Below are 27992 nucleotides of genomic sequence, written 5' to 3'. Positions count from 1 at the left end.
TACCTATATTAATATTGTAATACATAATTTATTTAGATTATATTATTAAGATAAAATTTTTTATTTGAGATTATATTTTTTAAAAATAATGTACAAATACTTTTATTTAAAATAAAAAATATATAAAATTTTATAAATATCCACATCTATAAACAATTTGCCCAGTGTGAACACACAAATATTTTATATCAGAACAAACAAATGAGAAGGAGCCACAGGCAACTAACAATATATTCATCTTTATTTACTCTTTCTTCTGCTAAGATCTGATTCACATCTTCAACTCTATGTTAAGAAGAATACTCTTCCAACTACCAACTTTCTCTCTTACTCTCATCCTCTGCAGAAACTGATTTTCTTAGATAAGCTCTGTGCAACACAATCTGTAAGTCTTCTTCTATTCACAGTATATACTCAACACACCTTCTTCTATTCACATCTCTCTTCCTACCTTTTTCATTATTTAACTTCTTCAACTTTTCTTAATTATAAGGCTTTGAGAATTATTTCAGCAAACTCCACAACATCTTCTTTCTCCAAAGAACCCTGTAAAAGACTCAGATGCATTAAGTGAGAACTGTAAAATTCATACAAGGTAAAACAACCTCTCTCTCTCTCTCTATATATATATATAAAGTCATGTGTCTAGTTTCACTGCAGGACAGTTTTTGTTTTGTTTTTTTTTTTTATTATTTATGTTCATTATGCTTTACTTAGTTTAAATTATGGCTAATATTAATATTATTTTTGTGAGCATCTTTCTTGTTTAAGAATAAATATGTGAAAGAGTAGGAACAACAAATGCAATGAATTTATTTAAAATTGTAATATTTGTGTGCTCTTTTTATTTGTTTGTGATGCATATCCCTTGATACTCTGAAATATAAATATGTTGTTGAAATCATAAATAAATTATTTAAATTTTATATGTAGAAAAACACGTTATGATAAAAAAATGTTTAAACAGACAACTATTAATAAAAAAAGCAGTAAGTTGAAAGACTTCTTGAGACACACCAACCCAATGGCATAAGCCACCATTATTTCAATTATTATTTTATTTCCTCTAAGAGATATTGGCCCCATCACGCCCACAATTTATCAACTTGTAACAATCATTTAGAACAGGAATATTTTGATATCCACCAAAAACATGTAACTAAAAACAATTTTTTACAACTTAGAATAATATTTTAAAATTATATTTATTTTATTTTATTTTTAATTAAAACTATAATATATATTATTGTATTATTAACAAAATTATAAAATGAATGTAATTATTTTTAAAGGATATAAAAGTTTTAATATTCGGCATGCTATTAACAAAAGAAAGTTGTGGAAATGTAAAAGGTTATATATGACCTACTATTTTGTGGGTAGCATTTCTTATAATATATATTTTGTCCAAACACGTCTGAATGAGACCAGACCTAATGTAATAATTGTGTCTGACAGCTGTTGCCATATAATTGTGGTTTGGAAGAATAAAATATTAGAATTTAAGTATTATTTACGGACATAAACAAAGTTGGAACAGTTCCTCCTTCTCATAAGCCTTTTCCCTTTTTATGTTTACTTTTGTAATATGTTTCTAAATTTATAAAACAATTTGCAATTTTCTAAATTTATAAAACAATTTGCAATATGTTTCTAAATTTGTAAAACAATTTGCAATATGTTTAAAGCGTGAACAAATCAGAAGGACACACACCCTCTCTTTCTTATGCTAAAATCTGATTCACATCTTCAACTGTCTTATAAGGGGGATCCATATGTACAGCTAGCCCTAAATTCATCCTGATTTCTTTATTCCTAACAGTAACATCACTCACTCACACTCAACGGTTGAAACGTGAGTTAGAAAGAAGCCAAGTCCTGAAGCTACCAACACTATCTCAGTATCATACTCTTCAAAAACTGATTTTCTTAGATCACTTAAGTGCAACACACAATATGTAAGCCTCTTCCTTCAACAGATTTACGGTGCAAGAGTGATTCTTCGATTTCTTTTAACGGATTTACATAAAAGTAAAAGCACATATTTCAAACAGAGGGTTCGATTTTCATTTTCACAAAATAAAAAATTGTTTAATGATTTTGTAGGTTCTGTTTTTTAGCCAGACTCTCAAATATGACATGTAGGTTTATCAACTGAGTCCTTATTTTTTGAAATTTAAAATAAATAAAGTCTACCGTTAAATGGAAGAAACGTGTCTTAATTATGGTATACTGAGAGTAATATTTTAAATGATGTGGCATAGTATATATGATAATTACATGATTGTGACGTGTAATTTCTAATTTTTGAATTAAAAAATTGGGAGAATTGTAATTTAAAATAGCTCGTTTATCTGCAATTCACATTTGTTTAATCAACTTCGTTTTCCACCTCTAGAGACTCTAATTCTCTTTCCCTTTCTTGTGTCGTCATCGTGAAACCTTAGCCCCTGCCATTACCTTACTAACCATCCACCTTGCAACCATCAACCTTCTCAACACCATGCGTCACTGCCACAAAATCTCCTTTCTCAAGACACCATGCTACCATTAGCCACCACCTGCAACCACAACACAAAAATCGCCGTTGCGAAACCAAATCACCATCATCATCTTTGCCCAACCTTCATCGCAATGCACATCCATCATTTTCACCATCACCGGACCTGCAAACCCAAATCGCTTCAACGCGCCACCACTAAATCCTCAGGTCGTTGCCATGATTAACCCTAATTCGCGCCTCCTTACGGTTAAGACCCAACAACCTGCAGCAAAATCAAAAACCCAGAGAACTAACACAGGAACTCAAAATCGCAAAGCAGAGAGAACCAAGAGCACAAACAACTTCTCAATCGCGACCTCCATGCACGAACCAAGTGAAGCCTTTGCGACTTCTCCTTCCTCGACCAATCGCGAAAACCAGCGCGCCTTCGAAGCAGAAAGAATCCCTAATCGCAGAAACTTCCAATTCGCGAAGCCACTTTGCACATCCTTCATCTCCATTGCCTTCATCACGAACCCAAACTCCCTTACTACCAATCAAACACAAAACCAGAAACTTCTAAGAACCCTCACACTTCTCCTAGATTTGATTAAGCAAATCTGAATTACCATTTTTTAATTATGTATTAAGCAAATTGCTGAGAAAGGGGAGTTGCCTTCAATTATAATTTTTCCAATTTTTTAATTCAAAAATTAGAAAATACATGTCACAATAATCTAATTAATATATATATATATATATATATATATATATATATATATATATATATATATAGGGGTTTGCTAACGTGCGTATGCCTGTTTTTCAGTTGGTACATTTTAGCAATGTGTACCGGATTTTAGTAGACAAAAATACCCTTATATATATGGATTCTAAGTTTTAAGGTTAAGGGTATTTTAATAATTTTCATTCTCAAAACTTAAAAAAAAAAAAAAGAAATCCCCTAAACCCTTACTTACCTCTCTCATTCCTCTCAATCCTTTCTCTTTCATCTCTTTCACTCCAACTTTTTCTCTGTCATTCCTACTGTAACCCCAATTGAAAAAATCAAAAACACTTGCCTTTAACCAATTTGCCTTTGTAAAAAGTTGAGTCATTGACATATTCACCTTCAGGCAAAGGTTCATTCAAGATCTCTTCAATTTCACCATTTTCACTAACCTCTCTAATTTCATCATCTGCATATGTTGAATCATTGTCTCTAAAAAAACCCTTCAGGCCAATTACCAATTCTTTCCGATGTCATTATGCTTGTAAAAATTAGATAAAATTATATACAACAAAAATTATAAAATGAAAACTCATTATAAAGTCATTTTTTGTAAGAAATTGTTTAACAACGAGTGTTTCTGATTTTTTCCAGGCCAATTACCAATTCTTTTGATGTCATCATGCTTGTGAAAATTAGATAAAATTGGATAAGACAAAAATTATAAAATAAAAACTCATTATAAAATCATTTTTTGTAAGAAATTAGCGAATATTTCTGATTTTTTCTAGGTCAATTACCAATTCCTTTATGCTTGTGAAAATTGGATAAAATTAGATAAGACAAAAATTATAAGATGAAAACTCATTATAAAATTATTTTTTTGTAAGATTGTTTAACGACAAGTGTATCAGATTTTTTTCAATTGAAGTTACAGTAGGGATGACAGAGAAAAGATTGGAGTGAAAAAGATGAAAGAGAAAGGGTTGAGAGGAATGAGAGAGATGATTAAGGGTTTGGGATTTTTTTTTTTTTTTTTAGTTTTGAGAATGAAAATTATTAAAATACCCTTAACCTTAAAACTTAGAATTCATTATATATAAGGATATTTTTGTCTACTAAAACCCAGTATACATTACTAAAATGTACCAACTGAAAAACAGACGTACGCGCATTAGCAAACTCCATATATATATATACATATATGTATACATATATATATATATACATATATGTATATAATGTATACATAATATATATATACATATATATACATATACATATACATATATACATATATACATACACATATACATATACATATATATATATATATATATATATATATATATATATATATATATATATATATATATATATATATATATATATATATATATATATATATCAATCATGCTACCTCATTTAAAATATATCACGTAATGACTAATCAAATGTCCAATCTAACGATAGAATTCTATTTATTTTAATTTTTCTAAAATAAGAATCCAATTAAAAAAATCAGTCACACATTTTAGAGTTTGGCCAAAAAATAAGACCCACGGAATCATAAATGAATATTGTAATTTACAGTTGTGCGAGAGCAGAAGATTCATGTGTAATAAAATAAAAAAATAACTATTTTAATGATAATTATAATATTTTTCTTATTTTAAATTTAAATTTTATTTTAAGACAATATATATATATATATATATATTAAATAATGAAAAATAAAATTGATTCCACCATTTACGTAATAATAATAATTAAATTATTAATACTAATAATATTAACATTAACAATAATTATTATATTATTATTATTATTATTTATAATATTAATAATGACAATATTAATAATAATAAATTTAATAAGAATAAAATTATTAATAATTCAAAATATATATATATATATATATATATATATATATATATATATATATATAAAGTTCAGTTACTTACTTGGATAACGAAGCCTTTTTCTTTCATATTTTTATTTATTTTTTAGTTATGTTCATTATGTTTTCTTAGTTTAATATTTTTTCATTAGTTGTGTTGATTATGCTTTCTTAGTTTAAATTATTATCAATATTCATTTTCGATGAGCATGTATCATGTTGAAGAATAAACATGTCCAAAGTAGGAATACAAGATGTATTTAATGACCGTTTAGTCAATATAAGACTACACAGCCACAATCTCCCTACAAACATGATTGTTGTGATTATCCTGAGAGGTCAAATGATTGTTGTAATCTATAGGACGAACGATTATTATTTAAGATGATTACACCTAATTCTAATTAACCTATGACAAAACACAATTATTATCAATTAGGTCATGATTAGACAGTTAGTAATTTCAAGCCTGAAATAAATAAAGAGATATGTGATTGCATTTATTATGTATTAATTACTCAAATGAATAAATCTTTATTGACTTTGGTATGAAGTACCTTCTACAAGTAACCTCCTAATTTGACAAAACAGGTATTCAGGATAAACAATTACGAAGACAAGGACTTTAACCTTTAAGACACACAATAAGAAGTAAACATCCTTTTTTTTGACTTCTCTCCTTATTTCTGTGGCTAGCATCTAAAACTAAGAAGAAGAACCATGTACTTTCCCTTTCACCTCTTCATTAAAGCACCACTCTTTTTCATATGGAAAGAAACATTGCCATTAAAGGATAAGTTTGTAATTGAAACCAAAAATATCTCTTTTTTGTAGTCACAGTCCCAAAACTTCTTCATCAAAATTGATATTCATTCTTGACAATTGATATAGGAGCCCTTGGAACTCATCTAAGTGATTTGTAATGGAAGAACTCTCTTTGTACGTAAAATTTATCAAGCAATTCAAAAAACACAATTTATTATTACCAAACTTAGAACAAATACTCAATCTTTTCTCATAAAGTTCTAGCTTGTATCTCTTTAGCAATGTACACATTGTATTTTATGTATTGTCAAATAAAAGCATACTTCTATTGGTTTTCAAAGTCCCATCCTTTATCAATATAGAATATGGCTTTTATGTAGTAAAGAAGTGAAGATTCAATTTCTTCAACAAGAAGTCTTTCATCTTGCCTTTCTGCACCAATAATTTGTATCATTTAAAGCAACCATATTTGTATTTGTGAACATCCATCAAACAAGTAAATATAGCCCAAAAATAAACTATGAAACCAATATGATGGGGGAAACAACACACAACAACCAAAAATATTAAAGTATGAAGCAAAAATAATTCTCCCAAACTTGCAAGAATTTATGAGGAAACAACAATAAAAACTGCAACAATAATCATAAAAGAGAACACCAATATTTTTAACGTGAGAAAACCTCCTCAATGTGAGAAGAAAAAACCCACAGACACAAACCAATCAATCATGCTTCACTAAGATCAAATATGGGTATAATAGAGTAAAAAACACAAATAAGTACCTACGATTGACCAAAATTCCAAAGAAATAATGCTCTCAAATATGAATAATAAAGAAAGAGAAACCTAAAACAAAGCAATCGTGAGTGACTAATTTACCTAACCACAAACTTTCAATTGATAATCTCAACCGTCAAACTAAAGAATTGTATGTCACAGACGTGCTGCTAGAATGGTGAATGAAGCAAGAATCACAATTATACTGAGATGACTAGGTGAATTTACTACCAAATTTTCTCTATCTTTTTTCTTCCAAAAACTACGACTTTTTCACATTCTCTTGACCTAAAAATCCTCTCTCATCTTAGGTTAAGTGAGAGAAAACGAAATTAACTAAATTAGACTTTTGATATTTGTTATCCGCTATCAATGGATATCAACAATTATCCATCGCGAAATTTATCTTCATTTGACACAATATTTTTGTCATTCCTAGATACCACTCCATTGAGTAGACAAGTGACATTGGAAATAACAGACGCCACACCACCGACTATAAATATACGCCACACCACCGACTAAAAATATGAATATAAATGTAACTTGTTCATTTTTCATTAACAACCTTATGATGCCTTTTAATGTTGTGTTTATTTATAAATTATTGTAATATTTATAAACATCTATGTTCTCTTTGTTTGAACGTTTTATCTATTTCCTTTTGTTAATAAACCCTGAAATTCTGCATTTGTATTATTTAGGAAAAAAAGGACTAATCGTAAGTAAACAATTAAGACGAAAGCGCCCATTATCAAGGGACCATGGATCCAATTGTCTCAACAACTACTGAAAGTGCACTTAATATTACGGCAAGTGTGGTCAAACGACAAGTGGGTTACTTGTTTAATTACAAAGACAAATTTAAAGAGTTGAAATCTTACATTGAGAAGTTGGAAAATAATAAGGAGAGACTACAACATCAAGTTGATAGTGCACTAAGGAGTGGAGATGAAATTGAAAAGGACGTTCAACATTGCTTAACCTTCATCGATGATAAGATAAAAGAATATAAAAGTTTTATTAATGATGATTGTCATGCAAAGACAATTTGCTCAATTGGTTTCTTTCCAAATAATTTCCGACTGAGGTATCAACTGGGTAGAAAAGCTACAAAGATGGTGGAGGAAATTATAGGAGATGAGCTTTGGAAAACTTTTTTTGACAATGTTTCGTACCAAGAATTTCCATCCATTGATGCTACTTTTTCAAACAATGTTTATGAAAGCTTTGCATCAAGAACTAAAACTATGGAGATGATCATGAAAGCACTGCAAGACTCTACAGTTGGTATGATTGGAGTTTATGGGCCTGGTGGTGTGGGTAAGACCACTTTAGTCAAAGAAATTGCTAACAAAGCTCGAGAAAAGAATTTGTTCGAGATAATCATCATAGCAAATATTACAGGAAATCCTGACTTCAAAAAAATTCAAGAGCAAATTGCTGTCATGCTAGGAATGAAATTGGAAGAGGAAAGTGAGATTGCAAGAGTAGAACGTATTCGAAAGAGGTTAAAGAATGAAAAGGAGAACACCCTTATTATCCTTGATGATCTTTGGGGTGGATTGGACTTTGATAAACTTGGGATTCCATGTAATGATGATGCAAGCCAACAAGAAGTCAATGACATATCTGATTTTGGTTATAATAAGACAGAAATAAAAGAGTTGTCAAAAGTTGATTTGGATAAGATGAAAAAGGAAAAGTTGTCTAACGATTATAGAGGAGGCAAAATTCTTCTAACATCTAGAAATAAACAAGTATTATGTAATGAAATGGATGTGCAACAAAGGTCAATTTTTTCGGTAGGAGTCCTTGATGAAAAGGAATCAGAGACTTTGCTTAAGAAAGTTGCTGGTGTGAAAAATTCTGAGTTTGATAGGAGTGCTACTGAAATTGCCAAATGGAGTGCTGGGTTTCCAATAGCCTTAGTTTCCATAGGAAGGACACTAAAGAATAAAAGCTTATCTACATGGGAAGATGTCTGTCAACAAATTAAAAGACAAAATTTTACATCAGAATGGGGATTTACTGACTTCTCAATAAAGTTGAGCTATGATCATCTAAAAAATGAGGAGCTTAAGTGTATTTTCTTACACTGTGCTAGAATGGGAAGTGATGCTTTGATTATGGACTTGGTGAAATTTTGTGTTGGTTTGGATTTGCTTCCAGGTGTCCACACAATTACAGATGCAAGGAAAAGAGTAAAGGAGATGATACAAGAGCTAGAAGAATCGAGTTTGTTGGTGAAAAGTTATTCTATTGATCGCTTCAACATGCATGACATTGTGCGAGATGTTGCTCTTTCAATATCATCCAAGGAAAAACATGTGCTTTATAAGAAAAATGCAATACTTTATGAGTGGCCTCACGAAAATGACTTTGAAAGGTACTCTGCCATTTTTGTACACTTTTGTGACATCAATGATGAGCTTCCTGAGAGTATACATTGTCCTCAACTTGAAGTCTTACATATTGACAATAAAAATGAATCTTTTGAAATACCAGATGAATTTTTTAAATCTATGGTTCGACTCAGAGTGTTGGTATTGACTGGTATTAATTTATCTTGCTTACCTTCATCAATTAAATGCCTAAAAAAATTGAGAATGCTTTGTTTGGAGCGATGCACTTTAGGAGAGAACCTATCAATCATTGGTGAGTTAAAGAATTTAAGAATCCTTACTTTGTCAGGATCTAATATAGAAAATTTGCCTCTTGAATTTGGGCAATTGGATAAGCTTCAATTTCTTGACATAAGCAATTGCTTAAAACTAAGACAAATAACTTCCAATATCATACCGAGGATGGGCATTTTAGAGGAGTTTTATATCAGAGACAACTTGATTATATGGGAGGCTGAAGAGAATATGAAAAGTGAAAATGCTAGTCTCTCTGAGTTGATGCACTTGAATCAGTTACAAAATCTAGACATACACATCCATTGTTCTTCATATTTTCCCCAGAATTTGTTTTTTGACAGGTTGAATAGTTACAAGATTGTCATTGGTGAATTCAACTTGTCTAACTTGCTTAAAGTGGGAGAATTCAAAGTCCCAGACAAGTATGAGGAGGTAAAATTTTTGGCATTAAACCTAAAAGAAGGTATTGATATTCATTCTGAAAAATGGATTAAAATGTTGTTCAAAAGTGTTGAATGCTTGTTGTTGGGAGAACTCGATGATGTTCAAGATATTTTCTATGAATTAAATGTTGAAGGATTTCCAAATTTGAAACATTTATCCATTGTAAACAATTTTGGCATTAACTATATTATCAATCCAAAGGAGCGGTTTCACTCTTTACTCGCTTTTCCCAAATTAGAGTCCATATGGCTTTACAAATTGGATAATTTGGAAATAATATGTGACAATCAGCTTGTAGAGACCTCTTTCCGCAATTTAAAGGTCATCAAGATTCAAACATGCCTTAAATTGGTAAACCTTTTCCTATTTTCTATGGTTAGACTCCTCACTTTGCTTGAAACAATTGAAGTGTGTGACTGTGATTCTTTGAAGGAGATAGTTTCAAAAGAAAGTCAAACTAATACTATCAGCGATGATAAGATTCAGTTTCCCCAGTTACGACTTTTAAAGTTGAAGTATCTACCAACATTTATTTATTTATATAATGTTGATAAGACTCCTGGTAGTCCACAATCGTTGCAAGACCAAGTATTCCAACAAAGGAACAAAGATATTGTTGTTGATGTTGAGCACATGGTCACCAATTCTTGTCTTCCACTCTTCAATGAAAAGGTATGTGAGAACCTTATCATAATTACATGTGTAATGTTTAATTTCTATATTGTTCTTCCCTTAATAGAAATACAAAAAAGTCTACTTGTTTAAGTTTTGTCATTTCTCTTGGGGAAAAAGTCTTTTGAAATGAAGTCTTATTGTTGTGATATTTTATGTGTTCTTACAGGTCTCAACTCCCAAATTAGAATGGTTGGAGTTATCCTCCATCAACATCCATAAGATATGGAGTGACCAGTGTAACCATTGTTTTCAAAATTTGCTCACATTGAATGTGACAGATTGCAGTAATTTAAAGTATTTACTATCATTCTCTATGGCTGAAAGTTTGGTGAATCTTCAAAGCATTTTTGTAAGTGAATGTGCAATGATGGAGGATATATTTCGTCAAGAAGATGCAGAGGTTTGTGGATTCATTTAATATTTAGTTTGATTAATGCTATCCTTTGTTGTTTGATATATTAAGTAATTAGGTCTTTCAATTTCACATATAAAGTATTATTTTTGTTGTAACAGTATATTGATGTTTTCCCTAAGTTGAAGAAAATGGAGATTATCTGCATGGACAAACTCTGTACCATTTGGAAATCCGATATTGGTTTGCATTCCTTTAGCAGTTTGAACTCTTTGATGATAAGAGAGTGCCATAAACTTGTTACAATTTTTCCTAATTATATGGGGCAAATATTGCAAAGCCTTCAAAGCTTGACAGTTACAGATTGCAAATGGGTTGAAAACATTTTTGATTTTGAAAATATTCCGCACACTTGTGATATTATTGAAACAAATTTGGGTAAAATAATTCTAGAAAACCTGCCAAATTTGGTGAACGTATGGAAGGGTTACACCGGTGAAATACTCAAATGTAATAATTTGCAAAGCATAAGAGTTTATGAGAGTCCAAAATTGAAGTATCTATTTCCAGTTTCTATTGCCAATGACCTAGAAAAACAAGAAGTCCTTGAGGTACGGAATTGTGGGGTGACAGAGATTATTGCTTTGGACAAACATTCATGTGAAACTGCTATCAGCTTTAAATTTCCTCATCTAAATACTCTATCATTAATAGACTTGCATGACTTGAGGAGTTTCTACTCAGGAATTCATACTTTAGAGTTGCCTCCATTAAAGAAATTGGATATAATCAACTGTAGCATGCTCCAAGGATTGACTTCAGAAATCACAGATTCAAAAGAGCAACCAATTGTTTTGGCTGCAAAAAAGGTACATAAAGTTCTTTTTTGAAGCTTTTTGTTGGAAATATAGCATATGTCCTGTTTTTTATGAAAAGCGTGAATTAACATCCTTTAACAAGGATGTGAGATTACGTCTTTTATTTCTTAAATCAAAATAATACATTATGATTCAACTAGTATGCTTTAAGATTAACAATAGGTCTTTTTATTAATTTATTTAGGCAATATATAACTTGGAATACATGTCGCTGAGCTTGAAGGAAGCAGAGTGGTTGCAAAAATACATTGTTAATGTTCACAGAATGCACAAACTAGAAGAACTTACTTTGTATGGGTTGAAGAATAATGAAATTCTCTTTTGGTTTCTTCATAGACTTCCCAATTTGAAAAGGTTAACATTAGAACTTTGTCACTTGAAAAGGATTTGGGCTCTTAAAAGTCTTATTTCACGTGAAAAAATTGGTGGTGTTGTGCAACTTAAAGAGCTGAAACTAGAAAGCATGTGGTCTCTAGAGGAGATTGGCTTTGAGCACGAGGTGCTTCTTCAAAGGGTGGAACGCTTAAGCATTCAACATTGTACAAAACTGAAAAATTTAGTGTCATCTTCGGTAACTTTTAGTTACTTGACATATTTAGAAGTGATGAATTGTAAATCAATGAGGAGTTTAATGACATGCTCAACTGCTAAAACTTTGGTTCAACTCACAACGTTGAAGGTATGCTCCTGCCCAATGATTGTGGAAATCGTTGCAGAAAATAAAGTGGAAAAAGTACGAGAAATTGAATTTAAACAGTTAAAATCATTAGAATTGGTGTCTCTACAAAATCTCACAAGTTTCTCTAGGGTTGAGAAGTGTGACTTAAAATTCCCACTACTAGAAAAATTAGTAGTAAGTGAATGTCCTCAAATGACAAAATTATCTGAAGTCCAAAGTGCTCCAAACCTACAAAAAGTACATGTTGAAGCAGGAGAAAAAGACCAATGGTATTGGGAAGGTGATTTGAATGCCACTCTACAAACACATTTCACAAACCAGGTATGCATTAAAGTATCTTGATCATCACAAATTTTCATTGCATCATATCTCCAAAGATAATCTAATGTTAATTTCTTTGAAAATGTTCATAACTAATAATTCAATTATTTTGCAAAACATTAATAATTCATACTCTTCGAATTATTTGAAACAATTTCCACTTTTTTCATTTTCCAAGTTTGTTTTATAACAAATTATATAATGAAATAAAGTGCGGGTTTTACATATACCATAAGAACTACCGTAAAGATTAATTTTTTATAGTCATTCAATCATTGATTGTCATGTACATCTGACATTTAGTTTCTTCTCCTTTTAAGGTTTCTTTTGAATATTCAAAGTATATAAATCTTGTTGATTATCCCGAGAAGAAAGTTCGACATGACAAATTTGCTTTTCCGGACAATTTCTTTGGTTGTTTGAAGAAATTGGAATTCAATGAAGCATGTAAAAGAGACACTTTGATTCCCTCTCATGTACTGCCTTACTTGAAGAACTTAGAAGAATTGAATGTGGAGAAATGCGAATCAGCAAAACTAATATTTGACATAGATGAGAGAAAAATCCAGATGTATGGAATGGTGTTTCGTTTGAAAACGCTTACGTTAAAACAGTTGTCAAATTTAAAATGTGTGTGGAAGGAAAATCTCGAAGGAATTGTCAGCTTTTCGAATTTGCAAAGAGTGGATGTTGATGGTTGTAGAAGCCTATTAACATTGTTCCCTTTATCACTTGCCAAAGATCTTGGGAAGTTGGAGACACTTGATATAAAGGAGTGTGAGAAAATGATAGAAATAGTTGGAAGGGAAGATGAAATGGAACATGGAACGACAATAATGTTTGAATTCCCTTGTTTGTCATATCTAAATCTTGAAAACATGCCACTGTTGAGTTGCTTTTACCTTGGAAAGCATCATCTAGAATGTCCCTTGTTAGATAGGTTATATGTGGCATGTTGTCCTAGGCTGAAGCTATTCAGATCAAGCTTTGATGATGATAGTAAAAAAGAAGTTTTAGAGGCTCCAACTGACTTGTTACAACAACCTTTGTTCTCTATTCAGAAGGTAATGAAGCATTAGAATTTAACCTTTTGTGTTTCCTTTTCTTTTTCATTAATATATTTTGCTCTTGTAAAATTTAATCAGCGTCAACACATCTCATTTGAATTTGTTTGACTTCAATTGCTAGGTTTCTCCCAAACCGATGGGATTGACACTCAATGAGGAAAGCATTAAGCTAATGAGTGATGCACGTTTGCCACAAGACCTTCTTTGTAAATTAAAATGTCTTATACTATCCTTTGAGGATGATAACAATGGGAAAGATAGTTTGCCTTTTGGTTTCCTTCACAAGCTACCCAATTTAGAATCTCTTACAGTACAGAAATGCTCTGGTCTAAAGGAGATATTTCCCTCTCAAAAGCTTCAAGTTCACGACAACGTACTTGCTGAATTGAAAGGATTATTTTTGTTTGAGTTAAGTGAGTTAGAGTCTATAGGTTTAGAACACACGTGGGTACAACCATACTCCAAAAAGCTTGATTCGTTATTTCTTTACGGTTGCCATCGAGTAGAAAACATAGTTTCTTGTGCAGTGTCATTCATCAATCTTAAAGATTTATTTGTGGTGGACTGCAAAAGGATGGAGTATTTATTCACGTCTGCAACACTGAAATCTTTAGTGAAACTTGAGACTCTATTCATAGGATATTGTGGATCGATCAAAGAAATTGCAAGAAATGAAGAGGAAGATGGTTGTGATGAGATAATATTTGGACGACTCCGATCAATTAAACTGGAATACTTGCCATGGCTGATAAGCTTTTATTCAGGAAATGCCACCTTGCAATGCCCATGTTTACAAAATGTGATGGTAACTGAATGTCCCAATATGATAACTTTCTCTGAAGGAGTCATAAAACTAGCAATGTTTTCGGGGATTCAAACATCCGAAGATTCTGATTTCACTTTCCACGTCGATCTCAACACAACTGTCGAAAGTTTATTTCATGAAAAGGTGCGAATTACTTATCCTAATTAATTTTTTTATATATACTAAATAGTCTTCTTTGGTATTACATTACTATTTCTTTTTTCTTGTGTTATAAAATACTCTTCTCTTAACCTCAAATCAACTAGAATATACTATATTATTTAGCGGTAGGTTTTTATTTGATGGATAATTATTTTAAAAACAATTATTTTACTAGGTACACAAATACGAATTAAATGTTTTATTAACATTACACATTAATACCCATCATATCCTTTTGGCATGAAACATATATCCCTAATGCACAAATTCACGGTCCTTTAAATTATAACGTTAATTCATTAATAAGTAATCACTAAAAAAAATTATTTTTAGTGTGTGGGCCGTATAGTGAAACATAAATAATTTAGCATCATATTTTATAGTACAATATTACTAAATAAAACTTTACCTTGGGTGATAATCCATGAGCAGTCAAAGATAGATAGACATGTAACTATGTTATTACACTTTTGCAAAATAACCATACTAGCATATAAGAGAAGTTCTACATCAATAACTTAAAAGAAACTAAATGTTGACCAAATCACTGCAAAGTTCACTACAAAGTGTTCAAAGATAAAAGCTAAAACCAGCTCTTATCATCATATATATAATTGCATCAATATCTTCCTTCTAAGGTAACCTCACACCTATTTTCACATCTTCTCACAATAAAGGTGATAATTAATTACAAAAGAAAAAAATAGTTACAAGAAGCACAAACACAAAAAAAAAAGGATAAGTTAGTTTATAAAAGGAACCATCATTTAACAATTAAATTTATTTAATCATAAAATAGCATATTTCAAATATTCATAGAATAATAAAACATAGAATTGCATATTCTCTAAACTTAATCATCCGGATACATGCATTGACATTAGATTCACTAGAGACATATTGTCCTACAAAATCATTTTCAATGGGTTTCACCCTACCACTTGCAAGCTAAATCTCCTTCACGTTTGAGGCCATTATCTGGCCCTCAGATTAAGATCTCTTACTACTCTTACACACAACTCTTTCTACTCTACGTGAGTGTGAATGGTTATTAAAGTGTCAGGATATTTTCTTACTTGAATCCTTACATTAATGCTTAAACTAAAGGAACACAACTATAGAATCTTCTTTCAAGATTATTTTGAATTACACCAAACACATACTTTCCTCCATAAACACGATTCCACATTCAAGTTCCTAATACTAAACAATCACCCATATTTGTATTCATCCATACTAAGTGATATAATGTTCGTGATCAATTACAACCAACAAATATTTTCATACATGTTCGTATTCATTGTCCATCATAATCCAAATTTCATACATCATTATACATAAACATATGCATCAATAAATCCATAAACAAATCCATAAATAACCATAATATCAAAACTTTGAACCATCAAAACTTGTAAAAGAAAAGTAAGAAATAGAGTAATAGAACCAACAACAAGAATGGTGCTGAGTAACACCTAAGGCACGCCCAACGTTGGTGTGACAAGGGCTTATTATCCAAGTAGACCTTAGCAGCATAAGTTGGCACTTAGCGTTGAAGCTCCCTAGAACAATAGGGCTCAACGGTGCAAAACTACCACTGAACACTCTGTCACACAATAACTCTCTGATTTGGAATTTTTGGAGTTGACGCTCAGCGCTACCCTATTACCGCTTAGTGCAATATCAGTAGAAACCTCAATTTTTCAGAATTTTAAGTTTTTCAATTACACCAATTAGCAATCTTCACTTTTAAAAACTTTTAGATGGTTCAAAACATTGTGAGCTAGTACCGATTTATCTAATTGGTCATTTTAAAACCCCCTTTCATTCAACTGTACATAAAATCAACAAATTTCCCTAGATATGAGCATGTTCTCACACACCCAGGTATCCATAACTCAAGTTTCCATACCAAAAAATTCCAACCAATAGAATAGACTAAAAGTAATTATAAAATGCCACATTATGGCCTCATCCTTAACGTCGAGCTTCAAGCACCTCTTTTGGACTATATTTCCAACTTGTACAACCAGTACTTCATTTATACTTAGGGAATCAAGTAGCCAAATTTATCTTACAAATATAGTACTCGGTCTTTCATCAAAACTGAGTTGACCCTCTCTATTATGCTCAATATATTGCTCTTGAGATCAAGTACATGGTACCCGTCTTTGATTTCTCTTACTCGTCCTTTATTCTATAGGTACTAGATTGTACCATCATTTTACTACCACCTTGAATCATCTCCAAATGATACGTGCCCAACCTCAACTTCGGAAAGCTCTTTGAACAGGCTCTCATCCCCACACATGTAATTACTCGCTCCTGTATCAATATACCAAATTGAATTGTTAGAATATCTTACACTTAGCTTAACACCTAAGCTCCTCATTCTCTTAGACTAGCAATACTTCATGAAATTACCAACCTTTCCATAATTATAACATTTGCAATCCTTGGCAAAATGACCACATTTCCCACATTTAAAGCCCTCGACTCCTGAGCTACTTGTGCGACCTCCTCGACCTCTACCTTGTCCTCGACCACACCAATTTTATAGACTGGATTTCTCTTTTCCATTTTCATGATCTCTTCGGCCTCAACCACCATGACCTTGAGTGTTATAAGTATAAGGTGGCTTCTTCTCCTTAAAGACCACCTTTGCTTTTCGAGTGGTTCCTCTTCCTCCTTCTCTACTGCTCATATGCCTTTAGGGAGCTAGAAAGCTTTTCAATCGAGATCCTTGAAAAATCCTTGGATTCTTCAACAACATAAACTATTCTCAAAATTGTTTGTCAACAACCTCAAGATCTTTTCTACAACTCGGTTAGTGAGCATCGACTCTCCGTTTTGACCGATCTGACTTGCCATAGTCTCAACCCGAGTTATCTACTTGGTTATGCCCTCTGTCTTCTTCATCCTCAAGCTCTCAAACTCGCCCTTGAGAGTTTGAAGTCATACTTGCTTTACTGGGTCATCCCCTTTATATGTTTTCTCCAATATTTCTCATGCTTCTTTTGAAGATGTAGCATTTGTATCTTCTCAAAGTGGGACTCATCCACAACTTGGTACAACACGTACATGGTTGTTTTATCCTTTACTCGTGTTTTTCTCAACGTAGCAACTTGGGCAACCGTATGTTCTTCATTGTTTGTTGGCTCTTGGTACCCATTTTCAACTGCACTCTACACTTATTGGGAACCAAGGAGAACCATCCTCTACAAACTCTAGTTGTCATAGTTGACTTTCTTTGTTAATTGGGGCAAGGACACACTGTTTGCAAGGTTGGCCATCTCACTTAAATTTCTAGCTGTCTGACTTTTTCTCAAGCACTCAGACACTTAGGTTAATTAACTCTTGATACCAATTTGTTAAAAAAAATACTTTTTTGTTTATAAACTAATTTAATTTAAGTGGAAAATAAGATTGATTTATTATTTTCAATCATAAAAAATACATTCTGATACCCTCTATTTGTAATAATCTAATTCTCCTAAAAAGGAAAATAGGGAAACTAGGAAAGTAAAATAAAATAAAAGATTATATATCTATTTCCTCTAATTAGGAAGATTCTAAAGATGTTATCTCTTACAAAACTTCCCCTCAAGCTGGATCATACACGATTGTATGAACCAAGTTTGGAATAATGAAACTCAATTGTAGATAGCAATGGACAAAAGCGAACTAGCACCATGAAACTTCAACTTGGACAACAATGAACGAGGGCGAACTAGCACCATGAAACTCCAACTTGGACAACAATGGACGAGAGAGATTTCCATCAAAAATGGTTGATGACTTGTAGCAGCAAACAACAACAAACTACAAGAATAGATGAAGGGCCTCTAGTAGTGAACAACAACAAACTGCAGGGATTGGATTGCCATCAATAGTGGCGAACAACAACAAAACTTCAAGAACATGATTTCCATGAGTAACATATGGGAGGCCTTCAAAGGCTAACAACCACAAACTTGTAGGGACTTAACCACCCTGAACAATAATGAACCTTTAGGGACTTAATTGCCCTAACAACAACGAACCTTTAGGGACTTAATTGTCCTAACAACAACGAACCTTCAAGGACTTCACTGTCCTAAAATCTTTAGGGACTTAACTACCCTGAACATCAACAAACCTTTAGGGACTTAACTGCCCTGAATAACAACAAACCTTCAGGGACTTAACTGTCCTGAACAACAACAAACCTTCAGGGACTTAATTGCCCTGAACAACAACAAAGCTACAGGAACTGAACTTCCCTGCAGTGGTTAATAGCAACAATCCTATAGGGACTTAACCACCCTACAATGGCTGAAACAACAACAAACTTGTAGGGTCTACATTACCCTACAAAGGTTGAAACTTTTCTTCCCCTCACAATTGAACACATGTCAATGATGTGAAGGTGGAATAATGGGTGAGAATCGATCCATACTTGGGGACAAATCTGAAACCCCTAACATCAAACGAGTCAAATCAGCGGGCGGTCTCAAAGAACAACTCTCAATGAGCTGTTATAACAAAGCATTGACAGAAACCAAAAATACCAAAGATTGGGCTTATGATGGCATCAAAAAGCTAAAGACAGGTTGGAGGTCCAAAGTTCTTTGTTGGACTACTCCTAAATGGTGATACTTAACACTGTATCACGAGAAATATGGGCTAAACTCTAGCCCAAAAAGAAAGTTCTCTGTAGGGGCTGGAAAATATTTCCCCTCACGACAAACAACAAGAACAACAGCTAGTGTACTTCACGAGGCACTCTTAATCTTGACCAAAGAAAATGAAGCAGCTTATTAAGGTGGTAGCGACAAACTACAGAGGTTACAACAACTGACTGACTACGTCGACGACTGACTGCCCCGGCGCCGACTGTGGTAGCAGCGGAACGAAGCAATGTTGCTTGAGAAACAAAAACGAAGTGAGAACCCATTGGTGATAGGAGGAGGAAAGTTCTTGGTCATTTGGTGGAGGCATAAACCAGAACGCAGTAACCAGAAGGACCACACCAAAACTCAGAAACGAGAGTGAGGTCTGGCAATGCGGAAGTGCGCGACGTGAAGACGGAGTGTTTTGCCAATGCATCTTTAAACTTCTTGATCTTGGAATTGGTGCAGCTAAAGCTACACAATCGACCATGAGCACCTCTATAGAAGCGGAAGAAAGAAAGGAAGAACATGGACATTGAGGCTATAACACATGGACTTATGCTCCTCACAATTCAACCACCACCAACTTGTCCCCCTCGTTTAACAGTGACTCTGTAAGGTCTTGGGCGGAAGTCACCTCTTTCATGTTAGGTTGAAGCCCCTTTTCCCACCATTTCTGAACATTCCCTATTTTAAGGGTCATCTGAGCACCAGTTGAACCTCTCAACCACGAACTGACCCTGTTGGGTATTCTCTATTTACATGAAAGTAAAGCTTTTTACCCTGAAACTCAGAAGAGGACCAAGATCTGCGAATTTGAGACTTTAACTTGAGAGAAGGGTACCCTCAGATGCCAGAAACGAAGCTACGAGAATCGGGAACCGTCCCCCTTCGATGGTGGCGATGACTACTACCGAGCAAAGAAGAAACAAAACTCGCCTTGGTAAAAACCTCAGCCATTAAATTTTCCTTGGCTTCAAAACCAACAACAGATGAACAAAGCAGAAAAGTCTCTCTTGTTCTATTAGAGAGAGAAGGCGAGAAGATGGAGATGCTGTGAAGAGAACGAAGATGACAGCAATGACTGCTACGGAGGGACAGAACAGAGAGAGGAAGGTCCGGCGAGACGACCAGTAGTGGCACGATTTGATGCCGATGCCGGGAGGGCGGCGCGTGACAAATATTCACCCGAGATCTGACGGAGAGAGGAGGCTCGTGACAGCGCGTGCGGAGGAGTATGAGACGGCAACCACCAGGGTTAGGTCATGCTCAAAGAGACGATCCAGATCCACTGGTCACTGGTCGGAACTACGACGGTGGACGGCGACGGACGATGACCGACGGCAGATAGCAGCGGTGCACGACAGTGGTCTTTGTTAGATTCTTAGCACCAGTTTCAGCTACTGGTCCGAAAGGGAATGGGTTCGGATCCCATTCTGATCATACTCAAACAAACTTTGTATTTGGTAATATTTTAGGGGGCCGCTGGCAGACAGCAGAGACAGCATAAGCGGATCAGACAAGCTCTTATACCAAGTGGAAAAAAGGCTGATTTATTATTTTCAATAATAGATAATCTAATTCTCCTAGAAAGGGAAATAGGGAAACTAGGAAAGTAAAATAAAATAAAAGATTATATATCTATTTCCTCTAATTAGGAAGATTCTAAAGATATTATCTCTTGTGTATTTCATGTCAATTGCACATCACAACTTATACGACAAACATTTGGCTTTTCATCTCCAAACCATATTGTCTTACATAAAACAACACTATAATGATCATTAATAGCTAAAACATAACACACTAACTTGCGGACTTTTGCTCTTCTAAAACAGTTAAATATAATTGTTCATAAAAGTTGTTGAATAACCTCTAAATTTAAGTTTTATCCTAACATCGGATTGTGACCATTACATTTCCTTTAGGAACGTCCCATGTTCAAAGTTGTTGGACAGCGACTGTATATTAATAGGACGGATTGTACAATATCTTAGATAATTGGAACTCATTATACAAATAAATAATAGGCTTAATTACCTACTTAGTCCCCATGTTAGGAGGTAATTTTCTGTTTAGTACCCGGTTTTAAAAATGTAGGCATTTGGTACCTATGTTTTGAAATTTGTATCAATTCAATCATATCCAGTTAACGGCGTTATAATTGATGCGAGAAATTAAGGACGTTAATGAAGATGCATTCAAACATTTGATAGCTATTCCACCCAGGCTATCATTAACGTCCTTAATTTCTCGCATCAATTATAACGCCGTTAACTGGATAGGATTGAATTGATACAAATTTCAAAATATAGGTACCAAATGCCTACATTTTTAAAACCGGGTACTAAACAGAAAATTACCTCCTAACATGGGGACTAAGTAGGTAATTAAGCCTAAATAATAATAATAGTAATGATAATGGTAGTAACAAATGATTTGGTTGTAAGCTTATTACCAAATATGACTTAAATAACTCATTCAAATCCAAGTATACAGTTTTCTGCAATCAAAGGTAAATCTGAGTGATCTTATTAATTAAATACGAAGCGTATGAAACTTGTTAATTATACCCTGATATTGAATTTCTTGCTATTTTAGGAAATTTTCAACCATTCAAAGCACATGATTCTTGATGAATATCTTGAGATAACGGGAGTTCAGCACATAAAACCTGATATTGCAAACAATTTCTTTGGTAGTTTCAAGGAATTGGAATTTCATGCAGCATGCAAAAGAGCTGTCGTAATTCCATTTCATTTACTCCCTTACTTGAAGAACTTAGAAAAGTTGAATGTGCATAGTTCCGATGCAGTCAAGGTAATATTTGACTTTGATGAGAGTGAGGACAAGACAAAGGGAATAGTCTCTAGTTTGAAAGAACTTACTTTAAAAAACTTGTCAAATTTGAAATGTGTATGGAAGGAAAATCTCGGAGGAATTGTTAGCTTTCCCAATTTGGAAGAAGTGATTGTCACTGATTGTAGAAGCTTGGTAACACTTTTGTCTTCATCACTTGCCAAAAGTGTTGAAAAACTTAAGACACTTCGGATGGATAGGTGTGAAAAATTGAAAGAAATAGTTGGAGAGGAAGATGAAAGGGAGCATGGAATGACATTAACGTTTGAATTTCCTTGCTTGACCGTGTTATTTCTTTTGGATATGCCACTGTTAAGTTGCTTTTATCCTGGAAAACATTATCTGGAATGCCCCATATTAGATTCATTATGTGTGGCGTATTGTCCTAAGTTAAAGCTATTCACATCAGATACTGGTGACAGTCATAAAGAAGAAGTTATAGAGGCTCCAATTAGCCCGCTACAACAACCTTTGTTCTTGATGGAAAAGGTAACAAAGCATCAACATTTTAACACTTTTGTGCTTCATTTCTTTTCAATATATATTTTTCTTCTATAGTTTCTAACTAACAATAACTACACTTTTTCTTTTGATTTTGTTTGACTTCAATTGCTAGGTTTCTCCAAAACTGAAAAAATTAGCCCTTAATGTGAAAAACATCATGTTGTTGAGAGATGGATGTTTGCCGCATGATCTTCTTTGCAAGCTAAGTCATCTTTGGTTTCTTTTTGAGGATTATGAAATTGAGAATGATACTCTGCATTTTGATTTTTTTCACAAGCTACCTAGTTTAGAATATCTTCATTTGGAAAAATGTTTTGGTCTGAAGGTGATATTTCCCTCTCAAAAGCTTCAGGTTCATGACAAAGTACTTGCTGGATTGAAACAATTAAGTTTGATGAAACTAAGTAAGTTAGAGTCCATAGGTTTGGAGCACGAGTGGGTACAACTATACTCTAGAAAGCTTGAACTACTAAAGCTTCACACTTGCCCTCAAGTAGAAAACATAGTTTCTTGTTCAGTGTCATTCATCAATCTTACAAAGTTATATGTGAAGCTATGTGAAAAGATGGAATATTTATTCACATTTGCAACATTCAAAAGTTTGGTGAAACTTATGACTCTAAGCATAAAGAATTGTGAATCAATAAAAGAAATTGTAAAAAAGGAGGAGGAAGATGCTTGTGATGAGATAGTGTTTGGACAGCTCAGATCAATTAAGCTGAATTCCTTACCAAAGCTATTAAGCTTTTATTCAGGAAATGCCACTTTGAAATTCTTGTGTTTGCAGAGTTTTATGGTAGCTAAATGTCCCAATATGATAACTTTCTCTGAAGGAGTAATAAATATGCCAATACTTTCGGGGATTAAAACATCGAAAGATTCTGTTGTAGTATTCCACGACAATCTCAACACAATAATCGAGACGTCGCTTCACGAACAGGTAAGAATTCATTAACTGAATTTAATTGGCCTTTTATAGCAAAACTATAGCATATTTTGGCAGCAATAGTTGATTTATTATTTTATACCAAGTTTCTATTACAATTATTTTATATCTTACTCTTTCATATGTTTTGAAAAGCAGGCATGTCAAACACATATGAAGGTTGATTATTGATCGAAAATACTAATATTTCGAGAATATGTAAAAATGATTTAAAAGTGATTTAATAGTAACTCTTGATTGATGCTCTCTTAATTAAGTGTCATATAAGCTGGTTTATATTCACAATGACAAAATGGTAAACATTACATAAAAATTCAGCTCATAATTTAATCAGAAAAATAATAATGTCGTATATCTCAATTAATGATGCATATATATAGTTTTCGACAATCAAAAGAAAATTTAAGTCTTAATTATGAAACTTGTCCTTTACTCTGACATTGAGTTTCTTGACTTGGAAGGAATTTATGGAATATTCAAAGCGTATGATTCTTGAAGATTATCTTGGGATGTCTGGAGTTCACCACAGAAAACCTATTGTTTCAGAAAATTTTTTTGGTAGTTTCAAGAAATTGGAATTTGATGCAGCATGCAATAGAACTATTTTAATTCCATCTCATGTACTTCCTTACTTGAAGAACTTAGAAGAATTGAATGTGAAAAAATCCGATGCAATGCAAATAATATTCGACATTGACGAGAGTGAGGTCAAGACGAAGGGAGTAGTTTTTGGTTTGAAAAAACTTACTTTAAACAAGTTGTCAAATTTGAAACATGTATGGAAGGAAAATTCCACAGGAATGATCAGCTTTCATAATTTGCAAGAAGTGGTTGTTAATGGTTGTGGAAGTTTGATAACATTGTTCTCTTCGTCCCTAGCAAGAAATCTCGGGAAGCTTGAGAAACTTCACATAAAAGAGTGTGGAAAACTGGTAGAAATAGTTGAAAAGGAAGATGGAACGGAAAATGGAACCAAAATAATGTTTGAATTCCCTTGTTTGACGTGGCTATATCTCAAAAACATGCCACTCTTGAATTGCTTTTATCCTGGAAAGCATGATCTGGATTGTCCGTTATTGGAAATCTTACTTGTGTGCTTTTGTCCTAAATTGAAGCTATTCACATCAGACTTTGATGAAAATCAGAAAGGAGCTATAGAGGCTCAAATTAGCCCACTGCAACAACCTATGTTTTCAGTTGAAAGGGTAACGAAGCATCAACATTTACACTTTTTTGAGTTCCTTTTCTTTCCATTTTCCTTTTAATGCTTCTAACTAAAAACACTCACACGTTTTCTTCTGAATTTGTCTGTCTTCAATTGTTAGGTTTCTCCCAGAATAAAGGCTTTGGCACTCAATGAAGAAAACATAATGTTATTTAGAGAAGTACAGTTGCTACAAGACATTCTTTGCAATATAGCTATTCTTGGGTTGTGTTTTGAGGATGATAACATTGAGAAAGATAGTTTGCCTTTTGACTTCTTGAACACACTACCCAATGTATTATGTCTTGTAATTAAAAAGTGCTTTGGTTTGAAGGAGATATTTCCCTCTCAAAAACTTCAAGTTCACGATGAAGGACTTGCGGGATTGAAACAATTATTCTTGGTAGATCTAAAAGAGTTAGAGTCGGTGGGCTTAGAACACCCTTGGGTACAACCGTACTCTGAAAAGCTTCAACAATTAAGCCTTAAGAGGTGCCCTCAGTTACAAAAATTAGTTTATTGTGCAGTGTCTTTCATCAATCTCGAAGAACTGTGCGTGAAACTCTGTGAAAGGATGGAATATTTATTCACATTTGCAACAGTCAAAAGTTTGGTGAAACTTAAGACCCTAACCATAAATAGTTGTGAATCAATCAAAGAAATTATTAAACATGAAAACGAAGATGGTTGTGCTGATATGGTATTTGGACGACTCAAATCAATCAAGCTAAAATCATTGCCAAGACTTGTAAGGTTTTATTCAGGGAAGGCCACTCTGCAATGCTCATATTTAAAAGTCGTCATGGTAGTTAAATGTCCCAGTATGAAAACTTTTTCTGAAGGAGTCATGAAAGTGCCAAAGTTTTCAGGAATTCAAACATCTAAGGATTCTGATTTAATCTTCCATGAAGATCTCAATACAACTATCAAGAAATTGTTTCATGAAGAGGTAAGAATTCATTCTCTCATTTCAATTGTTATCCGTACAGTGCAAAATTATTACTACCAGCTGAAAATTATGCTTATGCATTCTTTTTATCATTATCTATAATAAATAAGTGAAAATTTTCTTTTAATAAGAAAATTGCTAAGGTCTCCAAATTAATGATTCTTTTGCATGTACAGGTGGAAAAATCCGCTTGCGATTTAGAGCATTTGAAATTTGGTGATCACCCTAACCTGGAAGAGATTTGGCTTGGTGTAGCTCCAATTCCAAGAAACGATTGTTTCAACAATTTGCAATCTATAGCTGTGGTTGAATGTGAATCTCTCTCCAATGTCATTCCTTTCTATTTACTACGCTTTCTTTCTAACCTCAAAGAGATCGAGGTAAGCAACTGTCAATCTGTGAAGGCAATATTTGATGTGAGAGGTGAAGGAACATATATGAAACCGATTTCTCTTCCTTTGAAGAAACTCATTCTAAATCAGTTGCCAAATCTGGAGCACATCTGGAATCTGAATCCTGATGAAATTCTGAGCCTTCAAGACTTGCAACAAGTGTCAATTTCTAACTGTCAAACCCTTAAAAGTTTGTTTCCAACATCAGTGGCCAATCATCTTGTTAAGCTTCATGTGAGAGCTTGTGCAACATTGGTGAAAATTTTTGTAGAGACTGAAACAGCCTCTGAAGTAGAAACTAAACAGTTCAATTTCCATTGTCTGACCTCAATAACACTATGGGAATTGCCAGAGCTCAAGTACTTGTACCCTGGAAAACACACTCTGGAATGGCCAATGCTAACACATCTAGATATATATCATTGTGATCAGTTGAAATTGTTTAAAACCGAGCATCATAGTGATGAATTTTCAGATAAAAAGGATCAACTCGGTATTTCAATACATCAGCAACCTGCTTTCTCAGTTAAAAAGGTACCAAAATATATTAACTCTGCAGTTTTCATGTTGTGCTTGCATGTCCCGATATGAATAAATTAGTGCGAAATTTATCAAATGTTTTGAACAATTGCTAGGTTTTTCCAAAGTTGGTGCAATTATCACTCAAAAAGGAAGACGCCATGGCAATTTTGCAAGGACAGCTCCAGGCAAGGACAATTTCTAAAATTTTACTGGTTTCATTACTCTCCCTGAATGACACCTTTTGGTATTCATATACCTTTTTTTGTTCCGAAATTTCTTAGGTTATACCAAGCATTGAACACCAAGCAATCACTTGGAAGGACACTAGGATTGGACAAGGACAATTTGGTGCAAATGTTGCACAACTCCTGCAAAATTTAAAACTTCTCAAATTAATGTGCTATCATGAAGATGATAAGTCAAATATATTCTCTAGTGGATTACTTGAAGAGATACCCAACATTGAAAATCTTGAAGTGGTTTGCAGTTCCTTCACTGAAATATTCTGCTCTCAAGGACCTACCAATGATTGTAGCAAAGTACTTCTAAAGCTGAAAAGATTACATCTGAAGAATCTCCCACAGCTTAATACCATCGGATTAGAGCACTCATGGGTAGAACCCTTACTTAAAACACTAGAAACATTGGAAGTGTTTTCATGCCCTAACATGAAAATTTTGGGGCCATCCACCTTGTCTTTTTCAAGTCTTACCACTTTGAGTGTTGATGAATGCCATGGATTGTTATATCTGTTCACATCCTCAACAGCCAAAAGACTAGGTCAACTGAAGCACTTTTCCATACGGGATTGTCAAGCAATACAGGAAATAGTGTCCAAAGAGGAAGATCATGAATCAGAAGATGAAGATATAACATTTGACCAGCTCAGCTTTTTGTCTCTTCAATCTTTACCAAACATCGTAGTAATTTACTCAGGAACTTTCAAGTTAAAGTTCCCATGCTTGGATCAAGTGACTATAAAGGAATGCCCTCAAATGAAATACTCTTATGTACCTGATTTGCATGAATTCAAGCCTCAGGAGCGAACTTAATTGCAAGAGCTGAGTTTGTTGGCAGGTATAAACTCGCTAAGTGAACACATTTTGTTAGAAAATTCACATGAATGTATTTGGTAACCAACAGCTTCATTTCTTACCAAGTTTTTCCTAAACTTTCTTGCGTGCATAAACTTTGTTCTAATGTTTATCCGTCATCAGTATGGTACATGCCCCCTTCTGTTTGAGGCAAGCTATACAACATAAATATCAGTTTTATTTCAATA

General features: G+C 33.4%; 1 protein-coding gene across 6 annotated transcripts; it reads left to right on the top strand.

Annotated features, from left to right (window-relative positions):
* Positions 1–207: 207 nt before the first annotated feature.
* On the top strand, positions 208–27992 carry LOC108347396 (uncharacterized). Of its 6 annotated transcripts, XM_052868986.1 has the most exons (17): positions 216–385; positions 494–595; positions 7362–9046; positions 9641–9731; positions 10299–10415; positions 10585–10818; positions 10932–11639; positions 11833–12648; positions 12969–13712; positions 13837–14664; positions 21936–22682; positions 22810–23637; positions 24105–24848; positions 24969–25796; positions 25973–26722; positions 26824–26895; positions 26992–27992. In XM_052868986.1, exons 3-17 carry the CDS (start codon positions 7422–7424, stop codon positions 27760–27762), a joined length of 9903 nt encoding a protein of 3300 aa, XP_052724946.1. In that variant the 5' UTR covers positions 216–385; positions 494–595; positions 7362–7421; the 3' UTR covers positions 27763–27992. The 6 variants fall into 6 exon arrangements, with proteins under 6 accessions (XP_052724947.1, XP_052724946.1, XP_052724945.1 ...); XM_052868985.1 differs by having other exon boundaries at positions 9641–10415; XM_052868984.1 differs by having other exon boundaries at positions 7362–9731.

This window comes from Vigna angularis, chromosome 9 (assembly GCF_016808095.1).
Source record: "Vigna angularis cultivar LongXiaoDou No.4 chromosome 9, ASM1680809v1, whole genome shotgun sequence".
Lineage (NCBI taxonomy): Eukaryota > Viridiplantae > Streptophyta > Magnoliopsida > Fabales > Fabaceae > Vigna > Vigna angularis.
Note: the sequence above shows the minus strand (reverse complement) of the source record. Positions and strands in the feature narration are given on the sequence as shown.

Coding starts and splice junctions, on each gene's coding strand:
- LOC108347396 (XM_017586601.2), top strand. CDS start 7,422: ATGGATCCAATTGTCTCAACAACTACTGAAAGTGCACTTAATATTACG. Junction 14,665..21,935: donor AAAGTTTATTTCATGAAAAG/GTGCGAATTACT, acceptor TTGCTATTTTAG/GAAATTTTCAACCATTCAAA. Junction 23,638..24,104: donor AGACGTCGCTTCACGAACAG/GTAAGAATTCAT, acceptor TTGACTTGGAAG/GAATTTATGGAATATTCAAA.